The 18,788-nt window shown below is 35.6% G+C and overlaps 1 protein-coding gene across 1 annotated transcript in view; it reads right to left on the bottom strand.

The window, feature by feature from the left end:
- The window catches only part of ADAMTS20 (ADAM metallopeptidase with thrombospondin type 1 motif 20), an 88,166-nt gene that overhangs the window by 56,026 nt on the left and 13,352 nt on the right, over positions 1-18,788 (bottom strand). The window contains exons 4-10 of the mRNA XM_066319050.1: positions 16,551-16,810; positions 5,137-5,220; positions 4,298-4,422; positions 3,433-3,473; positions 3,018-3,123; positions 1,783-1,929; positions 1,022-1,163 (exon numbers count right to left, since the gene is read on the bottom strand). Coding sequence (XP_066175147.1) covers positions 1,022-1,163; positions 1,783-1,929; positions 3,018-3,123; positions 3,433-3,473; positions 4,298-4,422; positions 5,137-5,220; positions 16,551-16,810 — 905 coding nt within the window. The remainder of the gene's footprint in view (positions 1-1,021; positions 1,164-1,782; positions 1,930-3,017; positions 3,124-3,432; positions 3,474-4,297; positions 4,423-5,136; positions 5,221-16,550; positions 16,811-18,788) is intronic.

The following is an 18,788-nucleotide window of genomic DNA, read 5'->3' on the forward strand; positions in this document are numbered from 1 at the left end:
AAATATGTAAGAGGTTACAGTTAATACTACACAGAACAGTTTCCATACTGTCACCCAGAAAAAGACCCTAAGTGAATTTAACAGGAATTAAATGTACTGAATAGAAAATTAAGGAAAAAGCCTCGTTTTCAAATTGCTAAAAGACTCTTAACAGAAAAATAACCCTTATAGTTTACAAAGTAGTCTTCAGGCCATTTTCAGGTGTTTGAAGCCTCCAGTTCCTTTTCTTTAATATTTCTGTAAAGCCTGACTCCTCTTAAGCAAAATTTTACCTCAACAAAAATCAGTCTGAATCTGAAATGCTCTTCTTTAAACAGCTCCAACAAGACATATAATACTGGTAGAGAAATTTTACAAGTTAGTCCAAAATCTAACTCTACATGAAAACCTGTCAGCAGTGAATAAAGTCATAATGTTGCATTTGTGCTTGTATTGCAATGGCCAGATTAACTTTTCAAAATACAAACTTAAGTTTCAGTACTAATCTGGTCAAGTTTTCTTTCCACATCCCAGTTTAGTATACAAAGTATACACTGTGTCAGGCATGAAAATATTTTTTGACTGACAAAATAGAGGGAATCTACATTTTGGAACAAACATTTAGAAAAAATATTTGAGATAGTTTATTCTTAAGTTATAAGTGTCTAAAAAGTCTTAAAAGAAGCAGAGAAGCAAGATGTGCTAATGTAGGATACGACCTATACTGTGAAAACAATTGCAGGAAGTGCTGAAATATATGCCTTTCAGTTGTTGCAGGAAACCTTAGTTTATGCAGCTTTAGATATCTTCAAGGAATTAGCACATTCACAGATATGGAAATCAAAATGAATGCAATCTACTTTCTATAGCTATAGATTTTTTCACATGTAAAATTGCAACGCTGTCTACTGAACTCTTCCAGTTCAAAACATTGTAACCCAAAATTTTACTTACTTCAGGATAAAATTATTCCCAAACCAGTAATTTTCAGTAATTTTTAGTTAGTATAGATTAAGCATGACTTCGTCTTGTTTTCACTCACCAGGTAAGGGCACACTTGTGACCCAATACCAAACGTAAGCTCACACTGCTTGTTGACATCATACACTGACCCAGGCAGCTGAGAGGAAAGATCGTAGGTTCCTCCACTAGGTTTGTCTAGGAGGCATTCACCATAACCAGTACTGTGGAAAAACAGGAACAAAATGTGAATAAATCACTCAACTCATTGGGAAACTTCTCACTATTCACACATTTACACATGCATATCTCAGTGGAGTTATGGGTTTGCATGCCTACTTGCCTATATAATGACTTTGATTGAATTAATGAGTAATTAAATATACCATGTCACTTGCTTTCCTTTTTTGTATTTTGCATTTAGATCCACCAAACAAAATTGTGAGGTTTTTTCTCATTTTTTTTTTAAAAAGGGAAAAAATGGTACTGCCTAAATTATACTCATCACTTGTTTTTAACACAAAAACTTTAGAAAATAAAGGGGGCCTATTCTAACCTACTAAAATAATCCTAAAGGTATTTTCAATAAACAATACCACTACATTAAAAAAAAATCTTCTAAGCTTTGCATGTTCAGTGCAATTTTAATAAAGTCATAATTACAGAAAAAGCTAAATACATGTATTTTTCTGGAGGACTGAGGCCCTGCAAGTCAGTGGTTAAACAGAGAACAATGCAAAAACTATATTTAAGCATTACCTTTAAAATACTTCTCAGAAACAAAGGAAATTGGTAAAGGAAAAAAAAACCCACTCCCAACCACAGCATTATATTGACACTCACTCAAGAAATTCAGTGATATATTTTTGACTGCATTTTGACCAGGTCCATGGACTTGTATGATAATTTAATGTTGGAGCCATCACATGATATTGGTGTTTCATTCCAGATTCTTTACATTTAAAACTATCATCATGTGGCACATTAAACCTAAAAAGCAAAACAGATAAACTCCAAAACAAATTCAGCAATAATTAACTGAAACTCTCTATGCTGTAGCAGCAAATGCTTGAGTTATGAGCTTTGAAAATATCTTAAAATTGAATGGGACTCACTTAATACATCTATCTGACCTTTTGGCAATAGGTATCTTTAAAATGCCTTACATAATTATCCCCTTATCCAAATACTCCTAGTTATATAGTGGTGGGTACAAATAGAATTTTACCATGAACATAATCTTTTAGCTTACCAGAAAAATTCCAGTGTTTTAGGAGTGTGCCACTTTAAAGGAACAACCCATCTCCACAATTGAATACACAGGCCATGGCTGGTCTGCCCACAACATGCAACCCCAGCACTCAGATCATAACTCTTACTCTTCAGTAACAAAAACTGCAGAGCACATCAACACCATACTTAACTAACACAGCATCTTATTTTACTGAGTTCTCAGTTCAAGCACCAAGACAAAATACAGTGTGTCTAAGTGTGCTTGCAGGGACATGAAAATGAACAAGCTAGCTACTGAGCTCTGTAACATCATCGTTACCTACACTGTGGCATGCTCATGGAGCTAGAGTATAGCACCTTTCTGCCATCACTGATGAGGTATGCTTCATAAAATAAAATGCTGTCATCTCCTCTTATTGTTCAGTGTAAAGTATTTCTCTTTGTGTTACTCTACTGTATTCTGAAAGGATCAAACACAAGGAAGAATATTTCTGTGTCATATTAACAATTGTCTTTTCTTAAAAGTAAATTCCTAAGAGAGCTAGAATACACTTAAGAGTTAGCGGGACTATGTTGCACTACCTAGAGTATGTCCAGTGTACCAACCAGTTCATGTGACAAAAGGACAGAATTCCTCTCTTTGGACAGTTTTTCTTAAAATTCAGGATACCAACCACAATTTCTTTATCTGGCTCACTGCAAGGGGGAAAAATAATGACTTTTCTAAAAGAGCATATCAGACTACACCCTCTTAGAAATGCAAAGCCCACTGCTGAAAATTGGTCATATTTAAAAATAAATTTAAAAATAATAATAAAATTACCTGCCAAGAAATAGGTACTTACACATGTCCAAGCTCATGTGCTATAGTAAAAGCAGCACTCAATCCATTTTCTTCACTTACAGAACAACTGCGTAGTGGGTCGCACATTGTACCTAGCTCTGCTAAACCTGCAAAATTGAATCCTTAAATAAAAGCTTAAGAGAATGAATTTTCACCTATTGCCATGTATTACAGTGAATACTATGGCACTCAGTTTGGAAGGCGTGCCTCAAGGATGCAGCAAATTTACACAAAACGAAAAACCACCTTGCTCTGAAGTACAAGCCCAAGTACAGCAATAAGAAATGTGAAAACATTATTTTTGTCTTCATGTCTTGAATTTTGCATCTATTTTCTGACTTACTGCTAACGGTTTTTTCCCCTCACACTGATATTCTCATATATAAGAACATACTGATGAAAAAGGAGTAACTCACCAAGAGTATCACACTTCTCTCTAGCTCTGCAGATATCTTCCCTTGAAAGAAAAGATTTATTTCATATCATTACAGCATATTAAATAATATCTTAAAAGTATTTCACTACTGCTATACTACTTATAGCAATTGCAAATCTGATTCTCAATTTTTAATGTTACAGGCCATTCAAACAATTCTTATTCTTGTGTAAGAGGTAATTAAATTCACCGCACTAAGCCCACAATACTGCTTTTTATCTAGCATGCAAAGAATAAAACTTAATTACATTCTTTCTCTACAATGCAGAAGGTAGATCAGGCATGAAATTATGCTGAAAAACATGTGGATTGCAGAATACATGAAACTTGAACCCTGAGGGAAAAACTAGTGAAAAAGAAGAGTGAAAAAGAGACTATTCAAATGAATGAATATTAGAACCCTCACTGAGGTGATTGGTGTACAGGAGCAAAACACACTAAAATTTATATGCTTTCTGTTTAAAGCTTTTGATACTTCTGATTACATCAGGACTATCAGGAGCTGTCTGCTGCTGCATCCTTGCACTGACTATATTATATACAACACTCCTCCCCTATCACAAGTATGCACTACAGCTAAAGATTTAATTTCCTTGCAACACTTTCAGGTCTAATTAATTTCTATGATCTTTAATGGAAGGATCATCAGATGCTTATCTATCAACATAGCAATGTCAGAGTAATTCCTCACCTGTTCATAATCAGTGTTTTCTAAGGGCAAGATAGTGTTATTCATTTATCTATGAACAATGTCAGAGGAATGGTTAAAAGCTTGCACTGTAAAAACAAAACTGAAGGATTTGTCTCACCTAGCAGAGTAACTGTGGCTATTTTAGATACTGTACCTAGTGATGAGAACAGCAGTATCATGATGAGACGGGTGATTATCATCCAAAGTGTTTTGTGTTTGCTGCCATAAGCAAAAATTACGAAGAGTCGTAGCTGCATTAAAAGTGATAGCTGGTCCTTCCTAAGTAAAAAATGGCCAAAAGCATCAAATAAGGGCTTTAATATTCATGGACTTGCACTTACTGCATTGTCATTTGTGCTGTTAATCTGCAAAACAATGACTTGCACATGGAAAGAAAGTCAGCAGGACTCCACATAAGAATTCCCTCAGCAGATTTGTTTGAAGGGTGAGATCTGAATTTAGCTACAAGTCATCAGTCACAAGAACCCATTATTCTAAACAGTGTATGTGAGCATTTACCATGTGTTAAATATTAGAAAAATATAGTGACAAGACATTTATGATAAATAAATATAAAATCCGTGTATTTGAAAAGCAAGTACTTTTTACAATCTTAAAATATTACAGCTGTTAGGGCTGAAAGTCTTCCATCTAAACCCTCTATAAAAATTGCCATTTTCCTGACATGTTTCCATGAGCATAACCACACTTCAGTTAGTTCTGACATAAGCTTCAATATACTATCTGATTTATGTCAGTATAGATCAACTGGACACATTAATACAAAGACAGGAGAATAGAGGCATTAAATACAGGCCCTGAAGTTAACCTTGCATTTGACATATTGTTTTCTATTTTAAAACAAAATTATATAGTTAAAGAAAATATTTTATATTTAAAATAAAAAAATTTAAACTTTGTAATTACGATGCAAATTCATGCATTTTGTTTCTTGTATAAGAATGAAATCTTTTAAATATTTCTTCTTCTTACCTGTTCATTGTGAATTACAATTAATTTGACAATAACTATATTAATAAGATTTCCAATAGTTGAATCTTTATAGATTGCTGCAACCTAAAGAGAAAAAAAAGAAGTATTAAACTCATGTGGTAAATTATCTCTTGTAATGAAACAAACAACTTACCCAAGAAAGCCAAGCCACTACACAACAGGTATCTCATGCATCCAACTGTACCTTCTACCCAAGGACATGATGACAAAAAAAAAAAGTTTCTCAGTTTTTAATATCCGAATATCTTCAATTCTATATTCATTTCCAAACAGATAGACACCATGTTGAAATGCTAATGTAAAAAGTACACTCATTATACAGTTCATTGATATAAAAGAAAGGAAAAAGTGATGATACCGATACTGTGAGGCATAAGCTGCTTTATATGGATGATTTGAAGAATTGATACCTGAAATATTAGAGAGTATTAAAAACCAACTTTGAACAAATAAGCTTTTACCTTGCTTTCAATGGAAGCTGGACTGAGTTGTAAAACTGTGTAAAAATATACATTACACATACAAAGGCATCTTTCCACAGTCATAAATTTTGTATTTATATCCCCAACAGTCATTTTTATACATACACTTGTAGACAGAAAAAATCATGAGTCAATTCCATACACCAGAGTGAACTACTTTGAAAGCTATTTTTCATAAAAGCAGTAAAATGTTTATACATCACAAGTAACAGCTTCAGATATCTCATCCCTGTGAATTCTGGCTTAAAGCAGTCATCAAATGACAGCCTTATGTAAACAAGAATTGCCATCAAAACCAGAAGTACTGCCTTTCCTCCCTTCAAGCTTGTGCTAAGGCTGCAAGACTACAAAGTGATCAAGGAACTGATCCAGCTGTAAAATTGAGTTTTTTAAATCACGTTATACTGGTCAATATGTTCTCATTTCTGATGCAGTCTCCAACACAAGTGCTGGCTGAGGGAAAGGAGAAGAAGAGCAGACTTACTTCAGAAGACTTTTGAGCCACTTGAACTTACTCAAATTGCTTGTGAAACCACAGTCTTGTAGTATATAAATTCTTTTTACCTGAGGTCAAATAATACTGCTAAAACTTAGAAATGACAGAGCACTGGCTCCCAACTCATGCCCCACCTTTCTCTAAACTGGAGAGAGTGCAATATGCAGCACTGTCCCTGATTTCTTTGTTGACAAACAAGCTGGAAGGAGAGGATTCAATAAGAGTAGGGAGAAGACAGAGCTTCAGAACCCATGTGGAGAACACATTTCAGAGCAGTACAGCTATTGTTTGCTTCTTTCCATATGGACTCCTTTCTTGGTTACTAACCAGCAAGTATCCAATTATTCTTAGGTGGGAATAAGGAATATCTCTCAAATATTCACTGAAGTGCTGAATCCACAGGGCATGGACAAACTCAGAAGCCTTTACAAAAGGAATCTGAAATGTTCAAGCACAATTTAGGCAGAACTTGAGTTGAATAAACTACCATTTTTCTAATATCAAAATTACTTTACCACCATCAAGCTCATAATGTGTTCTTATACTTTGAGATCCACTTTAAGAAACTTAGAAAATATATTTCTGGATATTTATTCACTGCACAGTCAAGTCATGTTCCTGTAGGAACTGCTGTCTTATAATAACACAATTATCACATCCATCTCAACTCATGTAACTAACAGGGAGCAAATTCCATCAATGGTAAATTGAGAAGAAGGGATGAACAGTTCTGTAGACATGACTACCTAGAAATATATATGTAAACATATATTTTCATACAAGACAGGAAGAGCAGCTATTTCACTTCTTCATCCCTTTGCTAAAAATGCTAATTTTTAGATGTATGAGGCAAAGGCAGATTAATTCCAGCCCAGCTCTTTCAAGTTTTATTTCTCTTCAGCAAAGAAGAAAGAGAATATGGGTTCATATGGGATTCCAAAATCATGTCAGAGAGGAATGTGAAATGAGATCTGTGAGGATCTTTTGCTTATTCCAAGGATTGGAAGACACTTGTTCCAAGGACTGTTTCTAATACAATTTAAGCTGATATAAGAGGCACTTACAGCTGAGAACATGTTACAGCATAAACCTATACAAGAAGACTACACGTGTATAGCATTAACACAGACTTCTTTCACTGGACATGGTTGTTGCACTTGGCCTTATAGACCTTCATGAGACTCATACAGGCCTACTCCTTGGGCCTCTCAAGGTCACTCTGGATGGCATACCTTCTCTTAAGCAACTCAACTGAATCACTGAATGTGTCATCTGAAAACTTGCTGAGGGTGCACACAATTACACTGTCAGTGTCATTGATGAAGATATTAAAAAGTGTAGGTTCCAAAAGTCATCCAGTCAATTCCTTATCCATCTAACAGTTCATGCATCAAATCCATATCTTTCCAGTTTACTGGCCAGATTGTAGTAGGGGACTGTATCAAAGGCTTTACAGATGACCAGGCAGAGCTCTTTCCTTGTCCCTTATGCAGTTACTCCATCACAGAATGCCACTAGATTAGCCATTAGATTAGAAACATCTCTTAATTAACTTGTAAATCAGTCTAGTTAATGTCTGGTTTTGGAACAGAAAGCTCTGAAACTCAGGAACCAGATGCATTTCACTGGCTGTCAAGTAAAGAGCATGCAGATCATCTGAGAGAGTGACACAATCAATAAACACCAATACATGACTTGTCCAGTTGTCCAGTACTCTAAGGCTATATATATATCAGGTAGTGTAGGCAAAGGGATTGAGAACTAAATGGGAGAGTTAATCAAGTTCAGCTGGAGCCTTCTTCTAACTAAAATTTAGCAGTTGTTTTTCATGGTTCTAGTAGTACTTACACTGTATTTGATGGATGTTCCCTCATACATACTAGTAGTTCCTTGAAAAAAATCCTTTACAACTGTGCAAGTGCTTTCTGTCAAGGTTATCCTGCTAACAAAATCTGGAAACATAGAGGAGGCAAAGAAACCAACACAAAACACAGTCAAGAGTCCTCCTCCCTGTGTGTTGATCCAGTGTCCATTTAAAATATTTGAGCAAAAGTGTATCTGCAAAACACAAAACTAGTTACTCGTACCTCAGAGGAGATGCATTAGACTGAGTAAGCATATGAGAGAAAAATATCTCATTGCATTCCTGAAGAGAATCTGTTGTAGGACTTTCAACACTGTATCTATGCACCATCTGAATTATGTACTGGCTATCTTTCTGGAGAAAAGCTGAGTACTCTAATAATGTCATGTAGATGCCAGAGGTCAGCAGCTCCTGCCAAAATCTGAAACATACCTGTTTCCATTATAAGAGCAAGTAAGTTCATGCTAAATGTAATATAACACTTCTCTCATTAACCCTATATTTGAGTCAAACTATGGATTCTTTGCCTCATGAGCACTTTCATGACCTCCAAACATTCAGTTATTACCACTGCTTTCAAAAGATTAAAGAGCAAGATTTTATGCTGATAACAAGATGCCCTTACCAGTAAAATTCAGTATGTGTTCTCAGCATGGTTGAACACATGTGAAGAGAAAAGTCCTGAAAACTGATAACCACAAATCAAACTTGAAGATTTACCTAAGGAACTAGGCAGACTAAAATAATCTGCTGAGACTTAAAATGATATAATGATGCAGGGAACTATCAAAGCTCTGGAATATAAGATTCTCATTTTTATGGAAAAAAAAATGTAAGAGGTAAGTCCTCCCTGCTCCTGTATTCTAAGGATATGCCTTTCAATCATCTCTTATTGGAAGCAGTTATGAAAAAGGATGCTGAAAGAGGATAGGAATTTAATAGACTATACCATTGTTTTACAATTTCCAGATCTACTTGCTTTACAGTGATCTAAACACAGGCTACAGAGAAGTAGGAGGTAATAGCCAAGATAAAGTGAACTTAGTTTCAAGAGATTTTTGAAACTCTTAAAATCAGCCTCTGCACCAGAGGCAACAAAGAATGAAAAAAAATGTAAATGAAACCAGTTACACTTTAGTGGAAGGATCACAGCTTTTATTTCCATGGAATTTTGAAAGACTAAGTCAGACAGCTGTGGCTGCCAGTTGACTGGAAGTAACTTGGGTCACAAAGTTTAGTTTCTCTTGACAACCCTGCTGCAACTGTCCACGAAAGTGTGACTGAGAATAGTGGCAAAATGCCCTATTTAGAAAAGGTGCTCATAAACAAGTAAGTACACCTAGATGCTGGAAGGTAAGTAAATTATAATATCCAAATCCAATTAGATATCTTGTTCAGCTCTTTTTTTTCCTTCCTTTTTTCCCCCTAAACATTGTATCACAAGACCTCTTTTTCCTTCCTCTTGTCTGTTACACACAACCATAGTACCAAGAAAATATAAACATTCATATCCCCTGAAAGAAACACAGTATCACTATATAGCTTGTATGTCTTTTGCAGGGTCCAAAATCTCTTATGTATCACCTGAGTGCTGAAAGCATGTAAGATATCCAGGCTCTGGGAGATTTCTCCTTCACCTTTTCCAGCGTCATACTGATCATACTGATTCCATCATATATTTCTTAAAACCCAAAACTTGTCTGAAGTCATGATATATATAAGTAGTCACTACTTCAGCAAAAAAGAAAGAGCTGTCTTATTTCTATTGGTGCTATTCCTATTCTGTTGCATGAATATTTCTGTACAAAACTGGCTTTAACAATTGGACCTAATGGCAGCAAAAATGCCTCATGCAAACTTGCACAAGTACACCCATGCCTCAGACTTACCATTTTATTCCCCTGTGAGTTTTAGGTCATCTACTGGTCTCTCACCCAAGTCCTCTTCGATCTACTATGCCCTTAGTTAACCAAGTAGAGGTTCCACATGTCATCTAGTGGAGTGCTTTAGTGGAGGCAAAAGGAAAGAATACATCCCTTTTAAATACTGAGTTGCCTTTTGTGTCGGTTTTGGCTAGCATAGAACTAATTGTCTTCATCGTAGCTGGTCTGGGGCTATGTTTTAGATTTGCGCTGACCACAGCGTTGATAATACAGAGGTGTTTTTGTTATTGCTGAGCAGACCTTATACAAAGCCAAGGCCTTTCCTGCTTCTGGTACTGCCACACTGGGGAGAAAACTGGGGGTGCCCAGGGAGCTGAGAGGAGACACAGCCAGGACAAGTGACCCAAACTGACCAAAGGAGATTCCAGACCATGTGGTATTATGCTCAGTGTGTGCAGTGCAGGGAAGGAGGGGAAAGGAGGATGTTTGGAGTGATGGCATTTGTCTTCCCCAGTAACCATTACATGTGATGGGGCTCTGCTCCTCTGGAGATGGCTGAACACCTGCCTGCCCATGGGAAGCAGTGAATTCATTCTTTGCTTTCCCTATTAAACTTTCTTCATCTCAATCCATGAGTTTCTAGCTTTTACCCTTCCAATTCTCTCCCTGATCCTGGTGGTGGGGGAGTAAGCAAGTGGAGGTCTTAGCTGCCAGCTGGGGACACCCTATCAGGAATGTCTATGTTCTGTCTCTGACTTGTAACTGAGATGGGTGTAAAGAAATCCCTTTAATTCAGAACATGTAACTGTCATGATCATCACCATCTACAGCTCTTCAGTGAAAACACATACCACAGTTATAATCAGATCATATCAAATGCCACCAGGTACAGCACAATGTCAATGCATCCTTCCTTTCATAAACTAAAATAAACTACATTAAAAGATCATTTCATAAGACACAGCCATAGACAGGCTTCTCTAGCAGTTAGAAGCTACTCAGAGAAACATGAGTGTTGCTTGGCAACAGGTCTCCTTATTTTCCTTGCTCCTGTTCTTATTATATGAGAGAGAGGTCCCAGGCAGTTTAAAGCAAGGCTTTTGTCATAATTGAACAGTACCAAGACTTCACCTTAGGAACACTTTTTGAATGATAAGTACTGAACAGAAAGTCATGGAGACAAGTCTAATCATTGAATGTCTAATCAACAACAACCACCACCTAGACAAAAATAGTCATAAATAGTACTAACAGCAGTAAATTGTAAAGACAGGCAAGTATATGCCTACCTACATATTGCAAAATAGAATCACTTAAGTAGGAAAAGACCCTTAAAATCACTGACTTCAACCAAACACTGCCAAGTCCACTACAAAACTCTATCCCTAAGCACCACATCTGCACATCTGCACATCTTTTACTTACCTCCAAGCATGGTGACTCTACATCCCAGGGCAGCCTGTTACAATGCTTCACAACCATATTAATGACATAATTTTCTTTAAACCTTCCTGGTGCAGCTGGAAATCATTTTCTCTGGTCCTTCACTTGTTACTTGGGAGACAAAACTGACCCCCAACTCACTACAATCTCCTGACAGGCAGTTGTATACAGTAGTAAGGTACCCCAGAGCTTCCTTTTTTGCAGGTTAAACACCTCTAGCTCCCTCAGTCACTCCTCATACGGCTTGTGCTCCAGAAACTGCATCAGCCTTGTTGCCCTTCTGTGGCCATGCTCCAGCCCCTCAATGTACTTGGAGTGAGGGGCCCAGAACTGGACACAGCACTCAAGGTGCAGCCTCACCAGTGCTGAGTACAAGGGAACAATCACTGCCCTGGTGCTGCTGGCCACACTATTTCCATACAAGACAGGATGCCTTTGGCCTGCTTGGCTACCTGGGCACACTAATACCTCTGTATTAGTTGGTGGACCTCAAGATGTAGTGAACTATCATTATGGCATTTAGCATACAGGCACCCTGAGATTGCAATACAAAGTAAGTCACAATTAAAATAGTAGGATTTTATATCCTATAGATACCCACATGTCAAGATAAGCAAGAAGGCCAGCTTAGAGAATTTATATAAAGGATATTTTGAAGATAATTGTTTCCAGCTATGCATATTCATTGGTGCATAAACAAATACACACTTTCATTTTAACCACAGCAAATGCACAAGATCATGGGATTTTATATACACAGAAGAAACATAACAAGGTATAGTCTTGGCTTATGCCAAGAAAAATATGCCTTGTCCTGGCCTTGTAGATTTTACTAGATGAGAGATAAAAAGCACTGAACATTCCTGTAGCTTTAATACTAATACAATGATCTGAATGAGAAAAGGGAAAAATAGACTACTGACGTTGTAAGAAAGAGATACAAAGAACAATATATTTCCCTCTAAATTTTGCATGTAACTATACTCATTGCCTTTCAGATGGTAGTCATACAAATTAAATTATTAACTACAAACTATTTAGATCTACTGCCTATTTTTAAATGATGACTATAGGCAAAATCAGTAATGCCAAACATTCTTAAAGGCCAGGATACATCTATGCTTTCCCATTGTGTTTTCCAGTGTAGTATAGTTGTATACTATATACAGTACACAACTATAAATATTGTATACTATTGTATAGTATGAACTGCGAAGAAAGTATAAAAACTGTCTTTAAATTTACCCTATATATCTTAAGATAAAATAATTTGTCTGATTTTAAAGATGGGGCACATTGGTGTACACAGTCTATTCATATAGAAAGTACTTCATGATCAATACTGATGATGACAATGGAAAAAAAAGAGTATAAACAAAACTCTAACTGGAAAAATCTTTTGCTGTTAAGACCTACTACTCATTACCTTTCATTTCATGTCAGTAAAAGATGGTAGTCGTAAAACTTGACTAAAGTTTTTGTCTTAATGAAAATCAAAAGCACCAGCTTTTAACACCATATTATAATAGTGCTGTTTTACCATGATCCAACAACACTTTATGGTTTCATAGTCTCACTGCAAGTTAAATGATCTAAAGTGATGACATCTCAATCCTCTCCTTGAACGCATGGCTGCCTCCCTCCCATGCTCCACTTTTGCACTCACATGACTTGGCAGTCAGCCAACTTCACAATCCAGGCTGGCCATCACAGCCCTGCCACAGGTGGTTTTACATGTCATGATTTCTTTTCAGAAAGGCAAGATTACAAAGTTTGTGCTGCAAGCAGACTAAGAACAGACCAAGTAGGTTTTTTATTACCAAACAAACTATATAAGCAGTAGAGTACTTAAAAGGGTGTCAATAACCAGGCTCTTGATTCAGAAAATGAGGACAGTACCTCAAAATGTTTCATGGAATCAAATTTCAGGTGGTTTTGAATTTTATAGTAAACTCCAGCGTCTTAATGAATTATTTCAGTTGCTAAGATCAAGCCTTCATGTTCAGGGCTTTGAACTTTCAGAACATAGTCTAAGATAAAGTCCTTCAGTTACTAAATCTATTAAGACAGTGCCCACAGCCTGCTCTGCTGATACACTGCTTGGAGGAGCAAGAAGAAACAGTGCAAATTAAGCAGTTATAGTAATCTTATTGTTTTATTTATTGTTTCACATTAAATAATGCCACTCTTTGTGTTGAAATACAATAAAGTTTTTCATAAAATCCTATGGCAAAGGTAGTACTTCTATCTTGAAGTACATATTTCATTCAGAATGAGTAAGTATTTCCAAGATATAATGTAAGTAATGTGAAAACTCATATTGCCAACATTTATGCAGTTTTAAAGAAATGAGAAATGCATTCCAGTTCCAGTTCAATGGGATTACTTGCATGCTGAGAGCTAAGCCTTTTCAGGTTGAATTGGATGAGTGACAAGACACTTAAAACCCTAAAAATATTTTGCAGTATATTTCAGTTCTTATTTTCCACTCATAAAACAGCAGTAAGTTTACTTTGGTGGCTTTGTTGATGCTAAAAAAGCCCCAAAGAAAATAAAAGAGAAATGGGCCAGGATTTCAAAGGTTCTTCGGGGAGCTAGATGTCTAGGTTTCATTAAAATTTAATGCGATTTATATGCTTAAAGTTTTTAGGTTTCTTTAAAATCCAAGCCAGAACTGAACAACCTTAAAAATGTCAGAATTATTACAAGAGTAAAGCATAATGCTTGATTCACTTAAAAGGCCAGCAGCCTAACAATTTCCCATAACAGAAGTTGCTTGACCAGATATAAGCACCAATAAAATTTAATAATCAAAGCTATCTGTATAATGACAGAAAGGATTAAATTTAAAGGTTTCATTTCTTTCCTTTACAGGCAATCAAATAAGACTAAAAATGGTTCTATTTCAAACACTAAGAGGCTGTGGGTCAAGAAATGACCCACCAGCATACTGATAAATTCTAATGCAGATTACATAGCAAAGAATGGTAGCCCTTTGTTTTCCTATCCTTCACTTTTTTTTTACTAGTTTACTGAAAAATAACTGTTATGGAGAAGAAGTGACTGAAGGCTGCATACTCATACACATTATCTGTTAGACAAATCATATATACGTCAGGAGAGGGTTGGATCAGATGACTTCCAATAGTTCTGTGATTCCAAGCCATTGCTGAAATGCTTCAAGCAGAAGGGATACAAGGCTGGGATATGTATTCTGTAGGGGAAATGGAGGCAGGGGAAGGGAGAGCGCATGGAATTAACTGAACTGTAAAGATTTTTTTTTAATTAAGATTTGAATTTATATTTTTCACATCTGCATTTATAAAAGCTCAATATTACTAGAAATAACATCTTACAAACTTTTCTTTCAAGATTACCTTTTGCATACACATGTGTGGAATAGAGCTGCAAACAGAGGCAGGCAATAGATCTTACCACCTACAGTGGTATTCAAAAATATTAAACTCACATTAAAGATGGTGGTTTATTGAAGGCTATTACCCAAAATCAGCAATAAGTGTAAAACACTAGTTTTACAGTACAGATAGGAAAGCACAAGAAAGAAATTACAAGCTTTTTAGAAACGAACTGGTATTCTGTCACTCATACAGTATATGCTAAATACCAGATCTTAAAAACAGTTCATATACAGGTTCTTGCTAAAAGCAATTATACAATGCTTCTTATTTACCTATAAGTCCAATGGTGTAAGTAAAAAGATAAATATTGAACTGTAAGGAATAGTACTTGAATGTACAACATCTACAGATGCAGGAATAATGTTTTCTTCTTCTTAAAAAAAAAAAAAAAAAAAAAAAAACCAACCAGGAATTACATTACCTATAATCACAAGACCTCATGACAAAGATATAATAAAACAGCTTCTATTTTAAAGTGATGTCTTTACCACTTTTTTTCTTAGTACATCTCTTTAATAAAGGAAGTAACTGTAATAAAATGGCATCTTAGGCATCAATTGTTTCAAAAGGAATTTCAAACTGAATCTGTACTATAAGAGAAAAAACAACTTTCAGTATGGATTTTTTTTGATAATATATGAACTTTCATACTTTCACAGCACTAAAAGTAGAAAAATTCAGAAGACACAATAATATATGCTAATATCCCTTAAAGCATTGTTTTTCATATAAAGTAATTAAAGGAAACTCCATGTTCTAAATCTAGGTGCCCACATCATCTTTGTAATAGATGGCAGCACCTCTACTGTCCTCAGCTGGAGATGTGGATAACAGAGTGAGGAGAATTCAGCTCAGCTCTCTAATTGCCTGTTACCCAGCACCCCTTCACACACTACAGGTTATCAGAATGCACAACTGGCAGATACAGCACATGATTTACAGGAGATTTGCACAGCTTGGTGAAGCAGCAGCTGAGGCCAAGATCTTAAACGGCATGCGGCACTTCTATGAGGCACATTAAATAACCACAGTGAAAACCAGAGTGCTATTCTGTTCATCCAAGAGGAGATGTCTGTAACTGGTCAAGTTAATAGCCATCTAAAAAGCACATGTGTCTGTAGATACTTATGTGATAGGTGCTTTAATTTGCTAGCCTCCAAGCTAGGCAGAGTTTAATATAAATTAAGCTTCTTGAATAGATGTAAGGACACAAACCTAGGAATAATTACAATGCAGGATATGTCAGCATGCCTCTTCCTAACAGATGGTTAGGAAACTGATGGTTCCCGATGATTAACTGATGGTTCAACTGAAGTGATGGTAAAACTTTTGATTTTAGAGCTTACTGTCTAAATTCTGAATCAATACCAAAATATTGACTTTTGGTTTAGGAAAGAATTTACTACATAAAGATACAAATAAATTATACCAACTCAAAACCTGACACATATTAATCTGAAGTTTCTTGAGAAATTGAAAAACTAGGATTACCATAACCAAACTTTTTCTTTTTTCACAATACCATTTTAACATGTCTGCTATAATTAATCTGTAGTTTTCACTCCCTGAAGCTTAAGAATTCTTCTAAAGTAACTGAAAATCAGGAAATTGGTCTCATCATTTCATCTACATACCCTACACTGCATTAAACTGAAGATCCATAATCTTAAATTTTGACCCAACTCTTCATTTATGTTTATGCAATCTCTTTTTATTCTACAGAATCTGATCAAACCAGAAGACAGGGAAAATTGCAGAAAAGAAAACAGAATAGAAAAAAATCCTCATACTTAAGAACTTACTTACTATTGACATCAGTGTTAGAACATAGTGCTGTAAATTCTGCCCATGGTGACGAACCATTTTGGTGTCAGCTGTGACCATCACTTCTACATATCTTGGATAGGAAAGAAAACGTTTTTTCCTGGAATGTGGATTGCCACCATCCTCTACAGAGAGGTTATTTAAAGCATACTCTAAACTGAGAGACTTCTGTAAAATGTTGCTCTCTTCATTTAAGCTGCTGAAGGTTGGATGTAATAAAGTGCTCTTCTTCAATTCTTTCTCTGTAAAATAAAATTATTTACTGTTGAATGCAGTTGATAAATAGTAAAAAGACAAAAGGTTGCCCAAAATAGAAAACTTATATTTATGATCTTTTTCCCAAGTTAAATTGTGCAAGAATAAAAAAAAAAAATGCAGAAGACTGTAATAGGAACATTAAATTAGATGTCTTCTATATTTTTATACAGTTCTATCATAAATGGATTATTTGTTACAAATTAGTTAAGAGACAGCTATATTACACAGTTCCTAGAATGCAGTATAATCCAAACATTAAGGTTGGAAGGAGATAAGCACTACAGCTTAATCAGTGTAACAAAGGACACAAGTTAGCTAAATAAAACACATTTTTACACTCAAACTTTTGGCATCAGCAGAAGAAATAAAAACAATCTAGGTACAACACCTGAATGCAAGTCCCTACTGACTTTCAAAATTACATAACATTATATTTAAATAAATATGGAGTTTAACTACATAAGCAAGTACACATCAAAAAGCTTAAGTGACCTCTGTAACAGTTTTGTAAATATTCATTATGTAAATAATTATTATAGAATATTTCAGGGTCTAAAATAAATAATCAATCTACTCAGAGATCTCCAAAGTACTGTAATACTTCCAGTTACACTGTATAGTCCAGCCACCAGAGGCTGCTGATGCCTGATACGGAAAAACAATACGTTTACCAGAGTCATCTTAGCTCACATAAAAAATACTTGATGGAGAAGCACATCTGAACTCTCACTACCCTCTAGAACTTAGGCAGCTAACTGGACACTCCAGCTCCTTTAGAAGGAACCTCCACTGTCCTTCTGAAAACTAGATTTCCCTCAAGTAGCAGCCAAAGGATATATCTCCTGGTCATTTTATTCTAATGACTTACTGACCACAGCACTGACCCAAGAATTCAGAGATCACACTTCCGTCACCCTTAACTTGAGAGGATTTAAATTTACACATTCCATTATTCAAAGGAAGAGCCTTTATGTGTAAACTTTAAGCTACTTTTGAGAGATCCATAGTCTGTCTTGCTTAAACACAATATGGCCAGGAAAAAAAAAACCCAGAAGAGACAACAGCAAGCACTTTACTGAGTAATTGTTTAAAAATCAATCACAAAATAAAGCTATACGAATTGTGAAACCATTAGCACTATCAATAACAAGCAGGGACTGGCTCTGAAAAGGAACTAGTCTAAGAGTATCCACATATACTCTATGTGTTCAGACTGACTGAGTTGGAAGTGCTGAAGAGAATTGGCTGAAGCAATTTCATACACACAATATTTACTAGGACACTGTAGGTGTCTGAAATTCCATAGTACTGGCAAAATGGGAAATAACACATATTTAAAGGGTGAGTTTAAAGATTATCTAAATTTATGGACCACACAAATCAAGAACAAATCTAATTAATTTTGTTCACAAGCACCAGAAATCAACAATGGATAAGCAATAGCTATCAGATTTATCCAAAATATATTTTGGCAAACTCTGATGAGCTACCACACGTTAAGAAAACAGACCTTATGGAGTGAGGAAATGCAATAAATATCCTTTCCTGACCTGAGTAAGGCATATATCAGGGTTACAAAACATTTTTTCATCGGCATTTTAGTTTTAGAAGAAAACAGTACAAAGTGAAGAAAAGATTTGGTAGACAATTTTAGAATCACCATGGCTCAATCTCAAACTAAAAATATGTTTTGAATGCTATGTTCCTCCCTATCGTGTGTCAAGGTTCCTTTATTAGAGAAACTCATGGCTCCAAGTAGTGATATAAGTTGTTCCTCTGTGAAGAAAAGATATGAATATGAATATGAATGGATATGAATATCCAAGCAAGACTAGCATTACAGGAGACACATCTCTTCTTTAGAAGAACAGAAACTTAAAAGCTTTTCTTCATAAACATTTCTGCAACTTCACTCCCTCCAAAATGACAATAAAATCCAGCTCACAATCTTATGTAATTGTT

Source organism: Sylvia atricapilla, chromosome 5 (assembly GCF_009819655.1).
Source record: "Sylvia atricapilla isolate bSylAtr1 chromosome 5, bSylAtr1.pri, whole genome shotgun sequence".
In the NCBI taxonomy this organism is placed as follows: Eukaryota; Metazoa; Chordata; class Aves; order Passeriformes; family Sylviidae; genus Sylvia; species Sylvia atricapilla.